Below are 17,989 nucleotides of genomic sequence, written 5' to 3' on the forward strand. Positions count from 1 at the left end.
CAGGCGCTGCTTTTGACCCCTGCTTGGATTTGTCTGAGCTGGAGCCAGCACGAGAAGGATGCTTCTGCTGGCTGCTGTTGCCATGGAAACAGCAGAGACAGGGAGGCAAACGGCTGACAGAGATGATGACTTCTGAATTAAAAACAGGGCATTCCTGCCCTCCACACCCCCATAACCCAATTCCCACTGGTTTCTGCTCTCCATGGGCTGTGGGTGTAGCAGCTTTGATGGGAAGGAGCAAGCAGCTCTTTACGTATCATGTGGAATGGTTATTTCCACACATTTCACAACCCAGCAAAACAAATAAGGCTTTTTTTTTTTTTGGTCTCACACTTGGTCAAAAAATAATAATAAAATAGAACATTGTGGTGTGAAATTGCTCTTACCACCCCCAAAACTTTTCACCCCCTCGGAAACTAAAAGGAAGTATCATCATTTTAATTTGAACTATCACTTTCATCTCTAGTGGGTGTGGGGAGGTGGTGAGAGCTGAATTTCTAATTTCTCTCCCTGCCATCAAAAATGAGCGCGTGGATATGGAGCTGACTGAAGTCTGGTACCTGCCTCTTCCCATCGTGTGTGTTTGGGGGATGAGGAGGGAGGAAGGTGGAATGGAGAGTGTTTGTCCTTTATCTCTTCTTCAGCTTAGTCCTGGATTTCCAAATATTCTAGAGAAATTCTTGATTTTTTTATTTTTAAACCATATGTATCATAGAATGGTTTGAGTTGGAAGGGACCTGTAAGGTTGTCCAGTTCCAACCCCCTGCTATAGGCAGGGACACCTCTCTCTAGACTGGGTTGCTCAAAGCCCCATCCAGCCTGGCCCTGAATGCTTCCAGGGAGGGGGCATTCATAACCATGCTGGGCAACCTGTTCTAGTGTCTCACCACCCTCACAGTAAAGAACTTCTTTCTGATATCTAGTCTAAATCTGCCCTCTTCCAGTTTAAAACCATTTCCCTTTGTCCCATCGCTACGTGCCCGTATAAAAAGTCCTCCCCCAGCTTTCCTGTAGGCCCCCTTCAGGTACTGGAAGGCCGCTATAAGGTCCCCGCAGAGCCTTCTCTTCTCCAGGCTGAACAGCCCCAGCTCTCTCAGCCTGTCCTTGTAGGGGAGGTGCTCCAACCCTCTGCTCATCTTCGTGGCCCTCCTCTGGACCTGCTCCAACAATTCCATGTCCTTCTTATGTTGGGGGCTCCAGAATTGGACACAGTACCCAAAGTGGAGTCTCATGAGAGCAGAGTAGAGGGGCAGAATCACCTCCCTTGACCTGCTGGTCATGCTTCTCTTGATGCACTGCAGGGTACGGTTGGCCTTCTGGGCTGCAAACACACATTGCCAGCTCATGTTGAATCTTTCATCAATCGACACTCTCAAATCCTTCTCCTCAGGGCTGCTCTCAAGCCTTTCTCCATCCAGCCTGTACCTGTGCTTGAGACTGCCCCAACCCAGATGCAGGACATTGCATTTGGTATGTATGTATGTATTGTACACCTATTGTTATCAGGGTTAGGAGGAACAAGGAGCTGCAAAAACATCAGATGAAAAGGCAAAGTAGTCTTTCAGTGTTCTCTAAATATTAAGCCTTATTTTTCCACTTAAGCTTCTATACAGTTAGGTGTTTCTGTGTTTACCCTTTTATCACAGAATAACTCAGGTGGGTCCTTGGTGCTTGATTGCAAAGGCTGGGTGTAGAGACTCAGTTACTGGCACATGACAGGGCTCTCCTGAATACCATACTTTACAGTCATTTCATTGATCTGCAGCATCCCATAGGAAAGGATTTTTAGTCTCAGCCTTCAGCCTTCCTAAAGTTGTGCTCTGTCCCATGCCAGACCCGCATACAGTGGACACTGAACAACTTCTCACCCACGGTGTCAGCCAAATAGGCTCCTCCAGAATCCCACTTCTCCCATTTTGAACCCTGTACCAATGTATTTCTAAGTAGATTTCTCAGATGGCTGTTTAGTAGCACACAGTGTACATGCTATACAAATATACAACATTTTAATCACTCTGTGGGCCCTGTTTCTAAAAGACCTAGGCAAGAAAACTTAAGTAAGGTGAAGTACAGAAGGTCAGAAACAGAAGTCTTCAAACATTTCCCTGTTTAGCTAGCCCCCATATGAGTCTTTCACCATTTTTGATGGTACTAGCTCCAGTCCTATCAAAATACCATACCTGGTTTGAGGAAATACATCCTTATTGTGTTTGAGATCTCTGGTTTTAAATTCCTTAGTCTGTCTTTTCTTCCCTACCCCTGAGAATCCCAATCCCATTCTTCTCTCAGTAATCTCTCTGCAGCTGTTGGTTGTGGGCAGATAATCAGAACTGGTGACATTTGGTGCCTAATCCTCCTCAGAGTCTTCCTCTGAGCTTCACTGTCCAGTAGCTGTTGAGAACATTTGTTAACTCCTAACCTTGGCGCCCAAGCAGGAAATTAGTATTTTTAAGAGACAGAGATGCATTTGTTATTGACATCTGTTCTTGTTTTAATGAGGAGAATTAGAAAGAGGGAGGAAGGGTTTCAGACAGAATTAAGTTTCCCTTTTCTCCAGTGGGAGACCACATTACAAGGCCTTCAAAAGATGCTGCTGAGTCTTTAGTAAAGGAGAAGGAAATCACTTGCACACCAATAAAAATCCAAAGAGCAGTTAAGCAGTTCTCTATGTCACAGCAGTTTCCTGCATCCCATTCTTCCTGGGATGGTTAGAAGATCCTCCTGAGTGAAATTCTGGTGAATCACAGCTGTATTTTCCCCTCCTTGACTCACCCACTGCTTTGAAATGCTAGTCTTCCTCCATGTTCTTTGCAGGTCCTTCTCTGCAATACAGGCTGACCAAGGAGTAAGACTGATGTCTGAGACGCTAATTCAATCGCTGACCTTTGTTAATCTATTAAATCAGCCCTTGGTGTCTTCTGATCTACTTCTTGCTGGAAAGAGCTGTTGCAGCAATGAAACTGCCGCTGCCTCCATTAGTTTCTAGCTAACTCGTTCACTGGGAGGTCAGTTTGTTGTGACACTCTGTAGCTCAGCAGGTGGCCTGCACTCTTGAGCCCATTTTGATTTTTGATTCTTGATGTCTTTGAGTCAGAAAATTGATAAGATTTAAAACTAGAAAAAACAACAACAGCAAAGAACACAGAAAAACAAAGTTGTTCCTCTGCACGTTTTTGTCCTTCCTTTGAAACAGAGAGAAAGGAAACAGTTACTGCGTCCTGTTCTTGCCTCGTCAGTTGTTTCCCTTGCTCTGTTTCTGCCATTCCTTGCTTTCCCCTCACATCCTTGCTCTAACCTTCTGATAGAATGGGGCATATTTTGGTAAAAAAAAATTGTCCTGAGAAGGCAGGCTACTGGCTTGCACTCCTAACTGTGGAATAAATGCTTTTGGATAGCATCTCTGGACAGATACCTTCACAGCACTGCAAGAAACTCACTGTGCTGGCTCTTGCTCTTTCTGAGAGAAATTCCATCTTTACCACCCTATCTCCCATTTTTGCAATAGGTTTGAGTTCAGCTTTGCATGTTTCCTTGTGTTGCTTGGGATCTAGATGGAGTGGTCTAGCAAGGCTCCCATTTCCCCTTGCTTTTGGAGGTGGTGGGGAAGGTAGCAGTATCAAGAGGGTATTTATGCATTGGGCTCTTGTGAATACAGCTGCTTTCAGTAGCTCCAACCACTACAGACCCAGCTGGGCTCCATGTACAACAGGTGCTAGAGGCTTCAGGAGGCTCTGTCCTGTGCCATGCTGCAAGAATTTCTAGCACCAGGAACGTTACGAACCATGAGGAAAATGCGTTCAACCCTGGGGGCTCTGTGGCTGGGAAGCTGGTTGGGGAGGGATAATATCCAGCTAGAGCAAATAAGCCTAACTGCATGCATTGGTACAGGCTAGGGACTGACTTGCTGGAAAAGAGCGCTGCGGAGGAGGACCTGGTGGACAACAGGTTGGCCATGAGCCAGCACTGTGCCCTTCTGGCCCAGGAGTCCAATGATGTATTGGCCAGCAGGTTGAGGGAGGTGATCCTACCCTTCTCCTCTGCCCTGCTGAGGCCATACCTAGAGTCCTGTGTCCAGCTGTGGGCTCCCCAGTTTAAGGAAGTCAAGGAACTTCTAGAGAGAGCCCAGCAGAGGGCCACTGAGATGATTCAGGGCCAAGAACATCTCCCTTATGAGGAATGGCGGAGAGCCCTGGGGCTGTTCAGCCTGGGGAAGGGAAGGCTGAGGGGGGATCTTCCCAGTGCTTATAAATATCTGATGGGTGGGAGTCAAGCGGATGGGGCCAGGCTCTTTTCAGCAGTGCTCAGTGACAGAACAAGGGGCAATGGGCACAAGAGGAAAAACTTTACTGTGAGGGTGACAGCACTGGTATGGTCTGCCCAGAGAGGTGGTGGAGTCTGCTTCTTTGGAGATACTCAAAATACATCTGGATGCTTTCCTCTGGAACCTACTGCAGGGAACGTGCTTTAGCAGGGGATTGGACTAGATGAACTCCAGAGGTCATTTCCAATCCACAATGATTCTGCAATTCTTGGCAATCATTATTTATTTATTTATTTACATATTTACTGAGGGGAAGTGCAACCCCTGCTAGTCCCGCCGAGGGGGCGGCCTCTTGCATGGCGGCTGTGCGTCCTGGTCACTGTCGGCGCTCCTCTTTGGGGGCCGCCGGGCCCTCTCAGGCGAGTGGCCAGGAGCGGAGGGGCTGCTGCCCTGGGCAGAGGGACCTGCTGCTGCCGCCAGCTCCATCTCCTCGTCGGGCTCCTCCGCTTCCCTCGCCACGTGCACAGCAGAGTTGGGACTGGGCTGTGCACAAACACGAGCCCCTGCTGTGCTGGGCCGCTCCTCCCTGTTGGGACTCGCGATGCTGCCAGAGAGTCCAGGCCCTCGTGTGAGGGTCACTTGTGGGGAGGCTGTGGGGCCAGGGGCGGCCACAGGGCTGTCCTCCTGCCCCCTGGCTGCAGGGCCCTCCTCCTGCCCCGCGGACACGTGGGCGCCCTGCAGACCCAGCAGTCTGTGGGCCTCCTCGCCGCACTGGCGCACAATGGTGTCGACGAGGCCCTGGATGAATGTCTCCGTTTCAACCCCCAGCGCAGGCCGCATCAGCTCCATCAGCTCCTCACTGTGCAGCCCAATGTCACACAGAGCATCAAGGATGTAGTTCTCTGCTGCCACTGCCGGCCACCAGTGCGTGTCAAAGATGGCTCTCAGCTCTTGGCGCAGCAAGGGCAGCACAGGGTCCAGGATCTCCTGGTGCTGCCTGAACAGCTCTGCCCAGGCCTGAGGCTGGAGACCGCCCACCACAGGCCCCTCTTCTGCCTCCTCATCGTCCTGATCCTCTGTCTCTTCCTCCTCCTCCTCCTCCTCTGCCTCCTCCCCATCTGCCTCCTCACCTTCCTCCATGTCTGCCTCCGCATTCTCTTCCTCATCAGAGAATGGCGAAGGAGACAGCAAAGGGGACAGCAAGGAGCTAGAGCTGCTGTGGGATGGAGCAAGGCCTTCCTGGAAGCAGGCAGGCACAGGTGGTGCTGGAGGCCAGATGATGAAGTCCAGGTCCTCGTCATCATCCCACTCTGCGACCTTGACTACTTCCATGTCCCTCCTGCAGAGCGGGCAGCTCTTCTGCTGCTTGCCCCACCGCAGGATGCAGCCGAGGCAGAACTCATGATGGCACGGCACCGCGTAGGCAATGTCCTTGCGCACTTCACGGCAGATGGGACATACCCATTCCTGCTCCGCTGCCATGGTCCTTATGCTGTGGCCTACTGGGGAGTTACGATGAGGCGCTGCTCCTCTTCACCAGCGCCTCGGTGGTGAATGTTGCGCGCTGCAAGAGGCAGAGAGGCCGCGGTCATTCTCCATCCCAAGGACAGAGAGAAGAAAAGCCCAGGTCCCTCAGCAGGACACCCTCCCGGCCCCACACCGGAGCCGCCCCATGCTCCATGCCCTCAGAGGTCCCTCAGGCTGCGGCCCTGGCCCTGGCAGCTCCCCGAGTCCCAGCGCTCACCCTGGGGGACGTGTCCCCACCCAGCTCACCTCTGCTGCTGCGCGTGCGCCCTGTGGAGCCCCGGCTGCCTGAGCCAGGCAGGCCAGGGAAATACAGGTGATGGCTGTAGGGACGGGCACTGAGAGCTGCTGCCAGCAGTGCCCAAAGCACAGCCCAGCACCCAAGACAAATGCTCGCTCCACCTCCAAGCCTCACACACACGTTCGGCAGGAGTCCAGGCACGAGACGGACTGGGCCAGGCTCTGCCCGCGCCCAAAAATGAGCAGTGAGGGTGCTGCGGTCACAGTGCATCCCTTGTGACATCACAGCCTGCTGCTCGGTGACGTCACCGCAGTCCTTCCTCCACAGCAGTCACCCCAGCAGCACTTCACATTTGTGTGTCTGCTTGTATTTCTGAGGCCTTTTAAACATGTCTGCAAGATGGACAGCTTGTAGATTTTGCTTCTTTTCCTTGCTCTTGTAGAGGAGAGTGCTCATCATTAATGAATTCAGCACCTCTCCTCAGCAACCTCATGGCATTTGAGTTTTCTGTGGTCCTTAAGGGCAAAATAAATGGTATAAGCATGATGTTTGGTCATGATCGATTGGTGGAGGGGTATAAAGCAGCACTGTGCACATGGCAGCCCCAGGTCTGTTCTGAGTAGAACTGAGACATTGCGGAAGAGTGAGGTTGGAGAGTTGGGTGGAGAGGGACCTGATGAGGTTTAACAAGGGCAAATACAGAGTCCTACACCTGGGAGGGAGGCTGGATTAAACAAACTCCAGAGGTCCCTTGCTGCCCCTACATTTCTGTGATTCTTCATATATTGAGTTAAATTATACCATACAGAAACCCCAAGATCTTCTTTTATCACATTTCTTGCTAATTTAGCTAGGCTAATTGTCTGTTATCGGGAATAACTCAACCTCTCGTCTCCCATTGCTCCTGATATTCGAGATTTGACTGTAGTTCTGTTTTTATGAGGGATCATAGCCGTTGAATGGCCTTGTAACCAACTTGGAGTAAAATGTGCCTCTTTTTTGGCAAGTGTGTCACAATTGCATTTATTTCTCATTTAGTTATCTAGGGAACACAGGTGATATCACAAATATTGTGCAGTTTGGTAGACAGATGAAGAACCCTGTTGCAAATATAAAAAATCTGTGAAGCAGTTTCACTTAAGTAACTGCTTCTGTGTTGCCCTCCTAAGTCTTAGGGAGATGCCAACATTCATATTGGGTAAGTATGTGTGTTTGTGAGATATATTAATGTTCTTTTGGGCTGAGAATGGAATTATCAAACTGATAGTGCTCTGTTAAAATGTGAATTCACATTCCCAGAAGTCAGTGTCCTGTCTCACTGGGCCATCTCTTTTCTGTGAAATAGCTGTTGATGAAAATTTCCTACTAAAATCTGCCTTAAAGAAATATGGTTCTTAGCTTGTATTGAAACATTTAATTTGTCAAGTAAATAGGTTACACTGAATGGAAAATAGTTTGATATTGTTGTTTAGTGGTTGTGCTGTGCCATGAGAAATTCCTTTCTAGTTGTGATGTCTCCTGAAATACCACTAAAAATGTGGAAAGAAGCATGATGTTCATGAAGATCTGAAAATGGCTATATTGGGTTTATGTAGTCTTTCTGGTCAAAACACAGATAAAATGAATTGCTTTACAGCTAAATATTACTTTTTTTGCATCAGTGTAAGGAGGACAGAATTTGCTCTGCTATTTCTACCCCCTCCTTCAGGTATGTTGCCAAAGAGGGCTAATTATAAGACTGACTCACCACTCCATTCCTGCTCATGTTTCTGCTACCATTTAAATGAATCAGGCTGTGAGGCTGCATCAGCCTGTGTTCTCTGCACTCCCACCTAGCTCTTTTTTCTCCACTTTCAGGTGCCACGTGTCTTCCTTCACTCTTTCCACCCAGAGTACCTGTCCCCATGCTTACATCCTTCTCCATTTGGCTTCCTTTTGTGAAGCGCTTCTCCCTGCTAGTGCTGCCTACTACACTTCACAGGAATTTAACATTTCTCTACTTCATCTGGATTGCAGTTGTTTTTTATTTTTCATTACTTTTACACAGCTATCATCAAGATAATTTGCTAGACTCTAGGCGAGAGCTGTGCAGGCAGAAGAACAGAAATTACTCATCTTGGGTCAGTCCCAGCCAAGCCTGCATCATGAGGCAAGAGAAAGGTTTCACAGTGGGAAGCTGAAAACCTTTGCTATTTCACAGGCAGTCCTTCAGCATATTTTCAAAGAGCCTTGCCTTGCATAGCATCCTCTCATGTTTCCTTTTGATATTCTCACTCTCCATCTCATATTTTATTCTATCTTCATATCAAGACTGTGTGTGGTACCAACTCATTCTGAGCTGTCATTACAGTAGCTGGAGAGCTGACACCGCGGGCCAGTTTTTGTTGTTTTGATCATGGATTTTAGGTTACTGAGTAGTAGGGCTGCTTCTGGTCTGTAATGTGATTTCTGAAGGAAGTTTCTTGGGAGTGCTCAGAATGTCTTCAGGACAACTGAAGAAAAGGGCAGGACATGTCGCCTCGGTGCCTCTTGGGCTGTATTTGGGGCTAATTGTCAGGTCTGCAAGACGTGAATTCAAACCACAGCTGCTCATGGTTGGTTTGTCAAAGTCAGAGAAGGAAAGCAGTATCTTCCAGTTATGCTCCCTCCCATATATCAGTATGAAACCGGAGAGCAGGGGCAAGCAGCATAAAACTGACTTTGTATAAGTTGTCTACCACTTTAGTAGGGACACAGTATGACATGCTCATCTAAATGCTTAAATTAGAGTGGAAATGGCTTTTAACTTCTTGTGATACATGCTCTGTTGTGATCCACTTGAGCCAGACTACAAAAGTACTTCTTACTCATCTTAGAATCACTGTAGAATCATAGAATCATTAAGGCTGGAACTCTGGGACTCTAGGATCATCAAGTCCAATTGTCAACCCTTCACCACCTATCTTGGACTAGGTCTCATAACACTGATGGCTTCATGGCTCCTGCATTGCAAGTATTCTCAGTTTTCTTCACACTGCGAACCTCTGATCTTCCTTCCAATTTGCTATCCAGCACAGCCACCCCAATAGCAGAAGAGGGCATTATTTACTTGTGACAGCAACTCCCTATTGAGGAAAAGGTGATGTGAGGAGGGTATGTAGTGTATTTTAGGTAAGGACTTTTTGAACAGGCAGCTCTTTGCAGACAAAGAGCTGATGCTCATCAAGACACACATGGTTTGTAGCATGTCTCTGGGGAACCTATGTGCTGGAGTTTGCCTCCCAGTTGTCACAGCTGGAATTCAGTGTTTTGGGGAGATGTGCCTGAGAGCCAGAAATAGAAGCGACATCCACTCCAGCACTGAGAAGTGGAGAACTGCAGTAGAAAGGGAGTCCCCAGGCCAGAGATACAAATGCTACAGCTGCTGTTCTTAACAACCTAAGCTCAGCAAGATCCAGTGCCCTGGCTTCAAGAGAAATCCTCCATCAAAAGGACTGATTCTCTTTCAAATTAGTCTGGTCTGAAAAAGAACTGTTTTGAAGGCTGTAGTTAATATAGTCAGGGGAACAGTGCTGAAAGTTGACTGCTAATTGTATCATTGTATCAATGCTAACTGTATACTGAAAATTCCCCTTTACCCCATTTAACAAGAATCGTTTCCAGGTATGGAAAACCACAGTGCATAATATAGCTCCCACTCTCTTAAGTGAAACCAGCTCCAGACCCAGCTTGTGTGTCCTTGTTCAAACTTGCTTGTCTGTTCTGCTCAGTACCCAAGGACTTCCCAAAGCAGTCAGGCTGGAAGAGATACCTAAGAAGAACATAGCAAGTCCTGGGAAGGCAGTTAGGGTTGGCCTCATTCAGTAGGCTGAATTTTGGTGCTTGAAGTTTTCTTGGCTGCTCTACCAGCAGAGAAAGACCTGTTACATTGCACAGAAATGAAGGATCCTCTACGCAACTTGTGAGACAGAGAAAAACTTGTTTTGAGGTACAAACGCTTTTTGCGGCTCATACCATGGATACTGCGCACACAGGGAATCAGCCTTAGTCTGGAAGCAGGACCATGTTTGCATGATGCTGGTAAGCTGATTAGATCTATACAGAGCTTGTGAGAACCAGCTCATGCTTCTGCCCTGTGCTCCAATATGCTCACCAACCAAGTACTCTACCTGCAGATAATTAAAATGGGCAGTGGCTTTCTGATGACCTTGTCATTAGAAAGAACTGGAGCTAGAATTCCTTCCCCATTTGTGTGGGCTAGTGGGGGCATTTCCTTATGGACAGTCCCCCCTGTAAGAAGGGAACTCTCAGGGTCAGTGTGTGTCAGGGACGCTCAGTTTCATGCACTATGAAGAGAGAATTCCTGTTTTTGCAACAAAAATAATAATAGCATGTGTGTGCATAATATATATCTATTTAGCAACTGAAATCTTGCTGATTTGGAACTTACTCTCTTGCAGTTGTGTACAGGAATAAATTTCAGTTCACATCTTAGGCAGTTTACAAAGAGCAGGACTTATATAGTAGTGTTTTGCCTGCTGCAAATCACCATAACCAACCAGATCACCATTTTGTGAGATAACATATTTATAGAACTGGAAAACCAAGATAGCTGCAAATGATTTAATGTTTTTAAGAGAGCTAGAATATGCTGGATCTTTTCAGTATTGTCTAAGGAAGATCACAAACTTGGTCTTTGGAGTTTGATTCATCCTAATAGGACACAGCAGGATGACTTCAATGAGACTTTTGAGAGCAGTTTCAGAAGTAGAGGCTTCCCAATCTGAAGACCTAAACCAGGACGATAAAAGCAGTTGTTTTAATGCCCCCACAGGGTGTGATGCCGTTATGCTAATTTGCACCACAATGCCAAAGACTCTGCTTCTTTAATGACAGTAATGTCTTAGTAAGACCAGTGGCTTAGTAACTGCCTCTTAAGATGCAGTGGATGAATCAGAGATTTGAGAACAAGCAAACCAAATTAACATTGTCAGCTCATTCTTGAGTACAGAGTGCAGTTTCTCTTTGCACTTGCAGACAACTTCAGAGGTGGGGGAACTTGGAAGACGGGAGATAGTCAAAATGGAAAATTGAATGCTACCTACATGTGCTTTACAGACTGTTCTTGTCGTGCTTGTCAGTGATAGAAGGCTAATTGATTCCCTCCTCTGTTTAACTCCAAGCAATGTTATCATCACCATAGTCATAATGCGCAGCCTGATGGTAACCCTGCCCGTGGCAGTGGGGTTGGAATTGAGCAGTTTTAAGGTCCCTTACAACCCAAGCCATTCTATAATTCTATTGTTCTTATTTTTTATCTTTCTTGGTACAGGGACCATTATCACTGACACCAACATATTTCTGTTTTCCTCCTGCTTCTCCCAAGACATTGAAGTCAGAACGGAGAACGTGCTGTGAGGCAGCCGGAGGAATTTGCATCAGAGATCAGTGACTATTTCCACCACATTACTTCGAAGAATACTGAGACCCTGTGGCAATCACAGAGGGGATTAAGTTGGGTTTCTGGTTTATAGGTACTTACACCTTATAGGTACAAGGGACATAATCAAAACTGAAGGATTGTAGTCCATACCCACCACATGTAGTTCAGAATTATCTGGAGGTGCCAGGATTTACGAGAAGGCTATAGACAGGTCCAGAAAACTTCTTGGCAAGTCTCTCTCAGCTGTGCATGGGACTTGTGTTGGGTCAAACCATGGATTGAACTCCTGTGAAGTCCAGGTGTCCTTTAAACACTCTCTAGTTCCATCATGAGTCATTTTTTGGAAGTTATTCCTTTCCCTTCTGGTTTGTTTCAGGCCTTTTGTAGCAATCACTTGCCATATTGTACATTAGTTGATCTCAATTCTTTTGTAAACAGACAGCTGCCAAAAACATTAAAGTGCAAATTGTACTGGCTAGCATTTCTGCTGGCACTTTGAGTAGTATGACCAAGGACTGAATGAGGTGATCAGGGAGATAGCCCATAAACTTTGGTGTTGCCTTCTCGGTTGAGGGCACAAGCACATTGGCAAGGCAATGTGAAGAATGTTATAATGATGGCAGATGAGTCACAGGGAAGGGCTTGGATCAGCTCTCCACTGGCCAGGCACACCATCATCCTACCTGGAGGTGGGATGAGCCACACTCACACCCATTCTGCCAGATGTTTGCCTAACTTGCTTTGCCTTAGAAACTCTGCAGTAAGCCTAGGCAATCTGTCCTCATGGTAATCCCCCACTGGAGATGGTTTCCAACTATCTAACCTACATCTTGCTTACCACAATCTACTAAAACTTGTTTCTTGTCCTGTTCCCTGTGAACAGGGAAAATGACTTACTGCTTGCATTTCTGCAGCCACCTTTCACGTGTCTGAAGACTGCTCTATCTCCTTTCAGCTTCTGTGATAGTGAACACCCAGAATTTCCCCCAACGCTGTCCTCCTTGGTCAGGTTTTCTAGGCATTTGATCATTCCTGTTGCCTCCTATGCTGCCTGAGATATGCACGTGGTAGACTTTTATCTCTAAGACTGTCAACATAGCACTTTACACAGGCATTATCTCATTTGAAATAAAAGACACACATAAAGCGATACCCTAACCCACAGCACCTGTACGCTTCTGTTGAAGGAGTGAGGGTCATTACTGTCACCTAATGAATATTGGTTTCAACCCAGATAGCATCAGGCCTTGCTCGCTATGCATTGCTCACTGTGTTAATCATCAGAACTGGGGATAAACAAAGTCTCAAGTGAATAAGTTTCTTGGCTCTGTTCTTGTGGACTCTTGGCAGATGATGTTTTATCTTCCATGAAGATTGAGAACTGGCATCTGTGAAAGATGAAATGACATGAACAGCAAAAGGACAGATTTGTCATTGCATAGTTACCTCCTCCTATGTAAGTGCTTTTGGGAATACTGAACTGGGTTGCTGTAGTTAAAGGAAGGGAATTAATCTTAGTAATAAGACTACTAGGTGTATAGAGCTGGTTAGTTAAAAAAAAAAGAGGCATGAGGGCTTCTAAATTATAACCTGGAGTAAAAGAGTGGGGATTTAGACCTCAGGTAGACTACCAGTCCTGTCTTTTGCCACCTTGGCAAATGTTTCCTGTTATTTGAGGTTGTGACCCCATAGTGTGATGCAGACAGCAGTGTTAATAAAAGGTTCTGAAATGTTTCTTTACAGAGAGTAAACCTTTGCTGGAATTTGTCTGAGTATGACCTATAGCTGGCTGTCCCTTGTCAGCCATATGGTGCAGTTAGGAAGTGTTGTTATTTTGGAATTACCTAGAGAAAAGCTACATGAAAGCTACATGTTTTAGAACAATAGAGTGGTGTGAGGGTAAAAGATGGAGCAGAGACTTCACTTGGAATTTGGGCTGCTTGAACAAAATGTTGCTTTTGTGCAAAAGCTTGCTGTGCTGTGCTGTATGTGTGGAAGCAAGGAACAAGAACTTGACTCATGGAGAGAAAGAAGCAGAAGAGGAAATGAGGGAATTGGCACTCAGTGCCTGTGGTATTTCTGCTACGACTTTCTGTTTTGCAGTCAGTGGATTTTGTGCTAGGAAGCAGTGTAGTCCACATGCAAAAAAAAATCATTGATAGGGAGAAAAAGAGAAGATGATAGGAAGACATAAATGAAGAAAAGTGAGCATTTTCTGTTGTGGGATGGAGGAATGATTAACTTAATCTCTTAAAAAAGGATTGGGTCTGTGAAACTGTTGTGTTGCAGGACGGATTTAGTTCCTTACATGCATGGATAATTTCTGTCCTCTCATTAACCTGGTCCACATGTTTCAGATGGCCATAGTGCCCAGCACTTGGTTTGTGCGGCATTCCAGCCACAAAGCACTACAGCACAAGTGCAAGAGTCACGTGCGTTGAAGTGGCCTTAGTGCATACTGTTGCTGTGACAAGTCTTCTTACCTTGTCTGCTCATCTGGGAGCAAACAGCAATGGCCTAGTGGCAGAATCCCCTGGGTAAGCTGCCTGGCCCCAGTCTGATCATTCTTTATGTGTGGAAAACCCAACAGATCAATGTAGGATACATGAGGTCAAGCTCCTCTGTCACGGGTAGGCTGAAGGCTCTGGTTTCCTGGACATGCACATCCGTCTGTCGCAGCTGTCTCCCCTGACCTTCACCTTTCAAGAAAAACTCCCTTCTTGTCCTGACAGTTGTGAGGGATGGGAAAACGTTGTTCTCCCTAATTGTGTTTCTATTTTCCTTATCTATTTTACCCCTGCTCTTCCCCAAGGTTAAAAAGAGAAAAGAAGACAGTAGAGAGATTGCTAGTAACAAATTCATGTAGGGGTATCTCGTTCTTAAGATCCCTCCCCATTTTCCTGCCTCGATTACATTTCACTCAAGGGGATGTTTTCTGTTACTTAACAGCTATGCCTTGATGACTTAGTCATTTGTTTAACCAGGAAATAAGTTGTAGTAACCCATCATAATATTTTTGAAACAAATAAAATGATATTTTACAATAAAATGTTTACTATCGCTTTCTCTCTTGTGCCTTGTCCCTCATCTGCATTTATAAATTCCTGATACACTCTCTTCTTTCTGCAGCCACGTAAGAAATCCCAGCTACCCAGTATTTTATTTTCATTTGAAGGCCTCTGTAAAATTGCATCTTACAGTATATTGTGCTGCTCTTGTGCAACTGTTTATAATCTGTTTTATGAACCTTAAAGCCATTCAGTCCTCTTATTCTCTTCAGATAGATGCTGGAACTAAATTCTCTGCAGAGATTTCTTTATTTTCTGAAGCTTTTTAGGGAGAGCTTTTTTATCCTTTAATTTCCTTAACGTTTACTTTGCTTTTTCTTTTCCCTCTTGTTCAGTGTTACGCAATTGCTCTGTTCCCACATGTTTCCACCTCTCCATCCCTTGCATTGGGGTGAGTGGGACTGAAGCAGACAGTGGGACAAGACAGGGAAGAGTTCATGATTCTTGCTTTGCCTCTACAGCAAGGCATTCTTTGTGGGAAGTCGGTAGCCATATAATCTCTGGGAGTGGTGTGCAACATCCTCAGTGTGTGAAACAGCTCCTATCATCCTGTTCAGTGTGCATTAAACAACATAGTGTGGGCTCCATCTCGTGTCGTACACTGCACGCTAAACAAAAGGCCTCGGGGTCCCTGCTTTCCCAGAGATGTATCCATAATGACTCTTCAAGGATGTGCCCTGAATGGAGATGGAATCTGTTTAACTCCCTACCTCCCAGGCAGCTCCCACTGTTGTCAGCTCCTGCCTTCTGAACTGGCTTTCGGCATAAAGGTCTCCTTGCTATTAATATTTTTTGTTGCAGTGAGAACTTGTTGTTCTCACTGCTGCTTGGACTAGGGAACCATTGCTAGTTTATTAGAATCTAAATAGGAAGCAACATTTTCCAGATGCTCTAAAAATGTACTCCTTTTCTTCTTCAGCTCCCTAATTAGTTATGAGAAGCTCCAACCTTTTTTTTTTTTACACTAGGTTTTTCTTTCCTGAAATAGCTCTGCAAGTGGGTTTGCAGATTTTTTGTTTAAAAATAGGAGGGTTTTTTTTTTTCTGAATTCCATGTTTAGATGAGAACATGTTTGTTGGTTGAGAAAGTGTGCTGAAAGTGAGACAGTTGGATTTTACTACAGAATTTGCGAACACATTCTTAAATCTATCATTTCCTTTCCTATAGGCATAGTTCGGCCCTGCAGGATATAGCAGGAATTCAGCTGTGTTGAAAACTCACTTATACTTTGGCCAGGTTTAGTGCTGCCTCATAATTTTCTGATCTGCCAGTTGAGGATAAGAGTGCTTGCCCATTAATGAAGAAATGTTACAATTTACCAACTCAAGAATTAGAAATCAGAAGCCAACCATGCAACAAGAGGATTGACTTAAGAAGCAAGAGTGTTTTTTTCTTTCTGAAGTGGAAACAGTTTTTCAATTACTTTCATGTTTTGGAATCGTAAAACTTAATGTTCACCAACTCCTGCTCAGTTAAAGATCTTTCATATGAGTTTACTCCTGAGAACCACAGCTTCGCATGAAACAGAGTAGAACAAGTAGAAAGGTAAGACTCAGAATAAAATCAAGAGACATAATAATGTTGATGTTGTTGAGACAAGGCTTCATTTGTTAGCATTTGTAAACTGTTTTGTGGCTCTTGTATGACACAAGCCGTAGAAAGAAGTATCACTGTGCAGTGTGCATCACCAAAGGAGGCACCACATGGCTTTTCAAAGTGCGTGTGAAGCGAGAGCATGGGGCAATGAAGTATTTCCATCTCCATTCACTAATGATCACCGAGCAGGTGCTCATCTCCCAGGCTGCTGGCACTCAGGTTGCTTTGCCAGACTGACTGTGTGTTCTGCCACTGCGTAATTTTGTAACTGCAACATGATGTAAGATTTCTCAAAAAAGAAGAAATATGACCATGATAAATAGTCTTTGCTGCCGTCTCAAGTATTTGATTTACGTTTGAATCCAAGATGTGTAAGACTTTTTCAGTACTGTAGCACTCTTCTTTTCTAGGCTGCCGTCACTGCAGTTTGTACAGATGTGGCCACAGCAGCTTACAAGAGCCAGACAGGGGGTCTTCTTAGTGTGACCTTACTCTGGTCCTTGGTGCGTGCTGCAAAGTCTGCTCAGGAGGCTGTGAAACCATTTTTTAGTTAACCCATGTTGGACCATTGTAGGTAGATGTTAGCATTACCCAAATTAAGTTAGATGTATCTCCCCAAATGTAGACATACCAGGCTGCAAAGGAAGAAAAACGGGTGGTGCTGATGAGCACAGGCAGCTCCTGATAATTCTTTATACATCTGTATGAATTCAGCAGAGAAGAAAGATTTCTCTCCCTCCACTCTTCTAACTGCAGATATGCAGGCAGCTCCCTTCCCCTCCCCTCTAGCACTCTCCTCCTCTGTTCATTTTCGTGCCAGGTCACTTCTTGCCAAACATCCCATCTGCTCATCAGTGGCATTCCAGAGCAGGAGTTTCTCTGGGGACTTGGTGCTGATTAATAGTCTCAATATCATTCATAAGCCTGTGTGTGAAAGGGGGAAGAGGAGAGGGAGACGGTGCCAATCAGAGCTGAACCAGCAAGGCCTAGGAGGTTCCTCTCCAGGGCTCAGAGTTCCACCATGTGTCTCTTCCCTAGGTATTACACATTTCATGATTGTTTTATAGAATATTGTTTTTTCAGTATAGTTTAAATGCCAGTATGGAAGCAAGGGAGCTTATACCAGGGTCAGAGGCAGACATTAGAGTTGGAACAACTTCCATGGAAATCTATTTTGTATTATGCTCATTTGCATCACAAGATAGAAAAAAATCATGCAGACAGATGTGCACCCATTTGTATCCATCTGGGGAATTCCTCTTATCCTCCATGTCTTGCTTGCCATTTACACACCCTGCACATTTTGAGGTGGTCACCTTGTGTGTGGGGCACTGTCACATATTGTTGTGCAGTAGGCTGTGGGTGCCTGACAAGCATCTGCTGTGATATCACTGTATGTAGAATACCCTATGCAGATGCCTTGTTGCTTTTCCTTGCTTAGTCAGCCCATTTGTCTACTTTCAGTTTTCCCTCTTCAATAAACTAGATTATGTAATAATCCTTCTCTTTCCTTTTACATCAAGCAAATCTAAATTACATGCTTCCCTAACAGTGAAGTGCCCAGACTCGAGTACAGTAGTTTTGTCACTCTACCATCCTGTTTTTTCATCTTGGTCTTTTTACTATTTCCATTGAAATTTCTGGAGGCTCCTCACCTTCTGTCTGCTTGAGTTCCTCTCCATGATCTGAACGAAGGGACACATCAATGTGTCCATGACAGGAGACTGCAAAGCTTGGCTCTTAAACAGTAATTTAACTGGGAGAGAAAGCAGAGAGGGAAGTGGAGACAAAGCCTCTCCAGGTAAATCCCCCGAGCCTCTCCGGGTAAATCCGTGCTTGCCTTCCACTGTGTTTTCCCTGAATGCCATCTGCAAGTG

At 45.6% G+C, this 17,989-nt stretch overlaps 2 protein-coding genes across 5 annotated transcripts in view; one reads left to right on the forward strand and one right to left on the reverse strand.

Annotated features, from left to right (window-relative positions):
- Positions 1 to 17,989, forward strand: part of TMEM178B (transmembrane protein 178B) — a 217,769-nt gene that overhangs the window by 130,733 nt on the left and 69,047 nt on the right. The window lies entirely within an intron of this gene.
- On the reverse strand, positions 4,553 to 7,254 carry LOC110394507 (E3 ubiquitin-protein ligase Topors-like). The gene is made up of 2 exons (XM_021388401.1): positions 6,035 to 7,254; positions 4,553 to 5,825 (listed from the first exon to the last, which is right to left on the reverse strand). Exon 2 carries the CDS (start codon positions 5,741 to 5,743, stop codon positions 4,589 to 4,591), a length of 1,155 nt encoding a protein of 384 aa, XP_021244076.1. The 5' UTR covers positions 5,744 to 5,825; positions 6,035 to 7,254; the 3' UTR covers positions 4,553 to 4,588.

The sequence above is a fragment of the Numida meleagris genome, chromosome 1 (assembly GCF_002078875.1).
Source record: "Numida meleagris isolate 19003 breed g44 Domestic line chromosome 1, NumMel1.0, whole genome shotgun sequence".
NCBI lineage: Eukaryota > Metazoa > Chordata > Aves > Galliformes > Numididae > Numida > Numida meleagris.

Excerpts from the sequence above, each read along its gene's own strand:
- LOC110394507 (XM_021388401.1), bottom strand. The coding sequence starts at position 5,743 with ATGGCAGCGGAGCAGGAATGGGTATGTCCCATCTGCCGTGAAGTGCGC.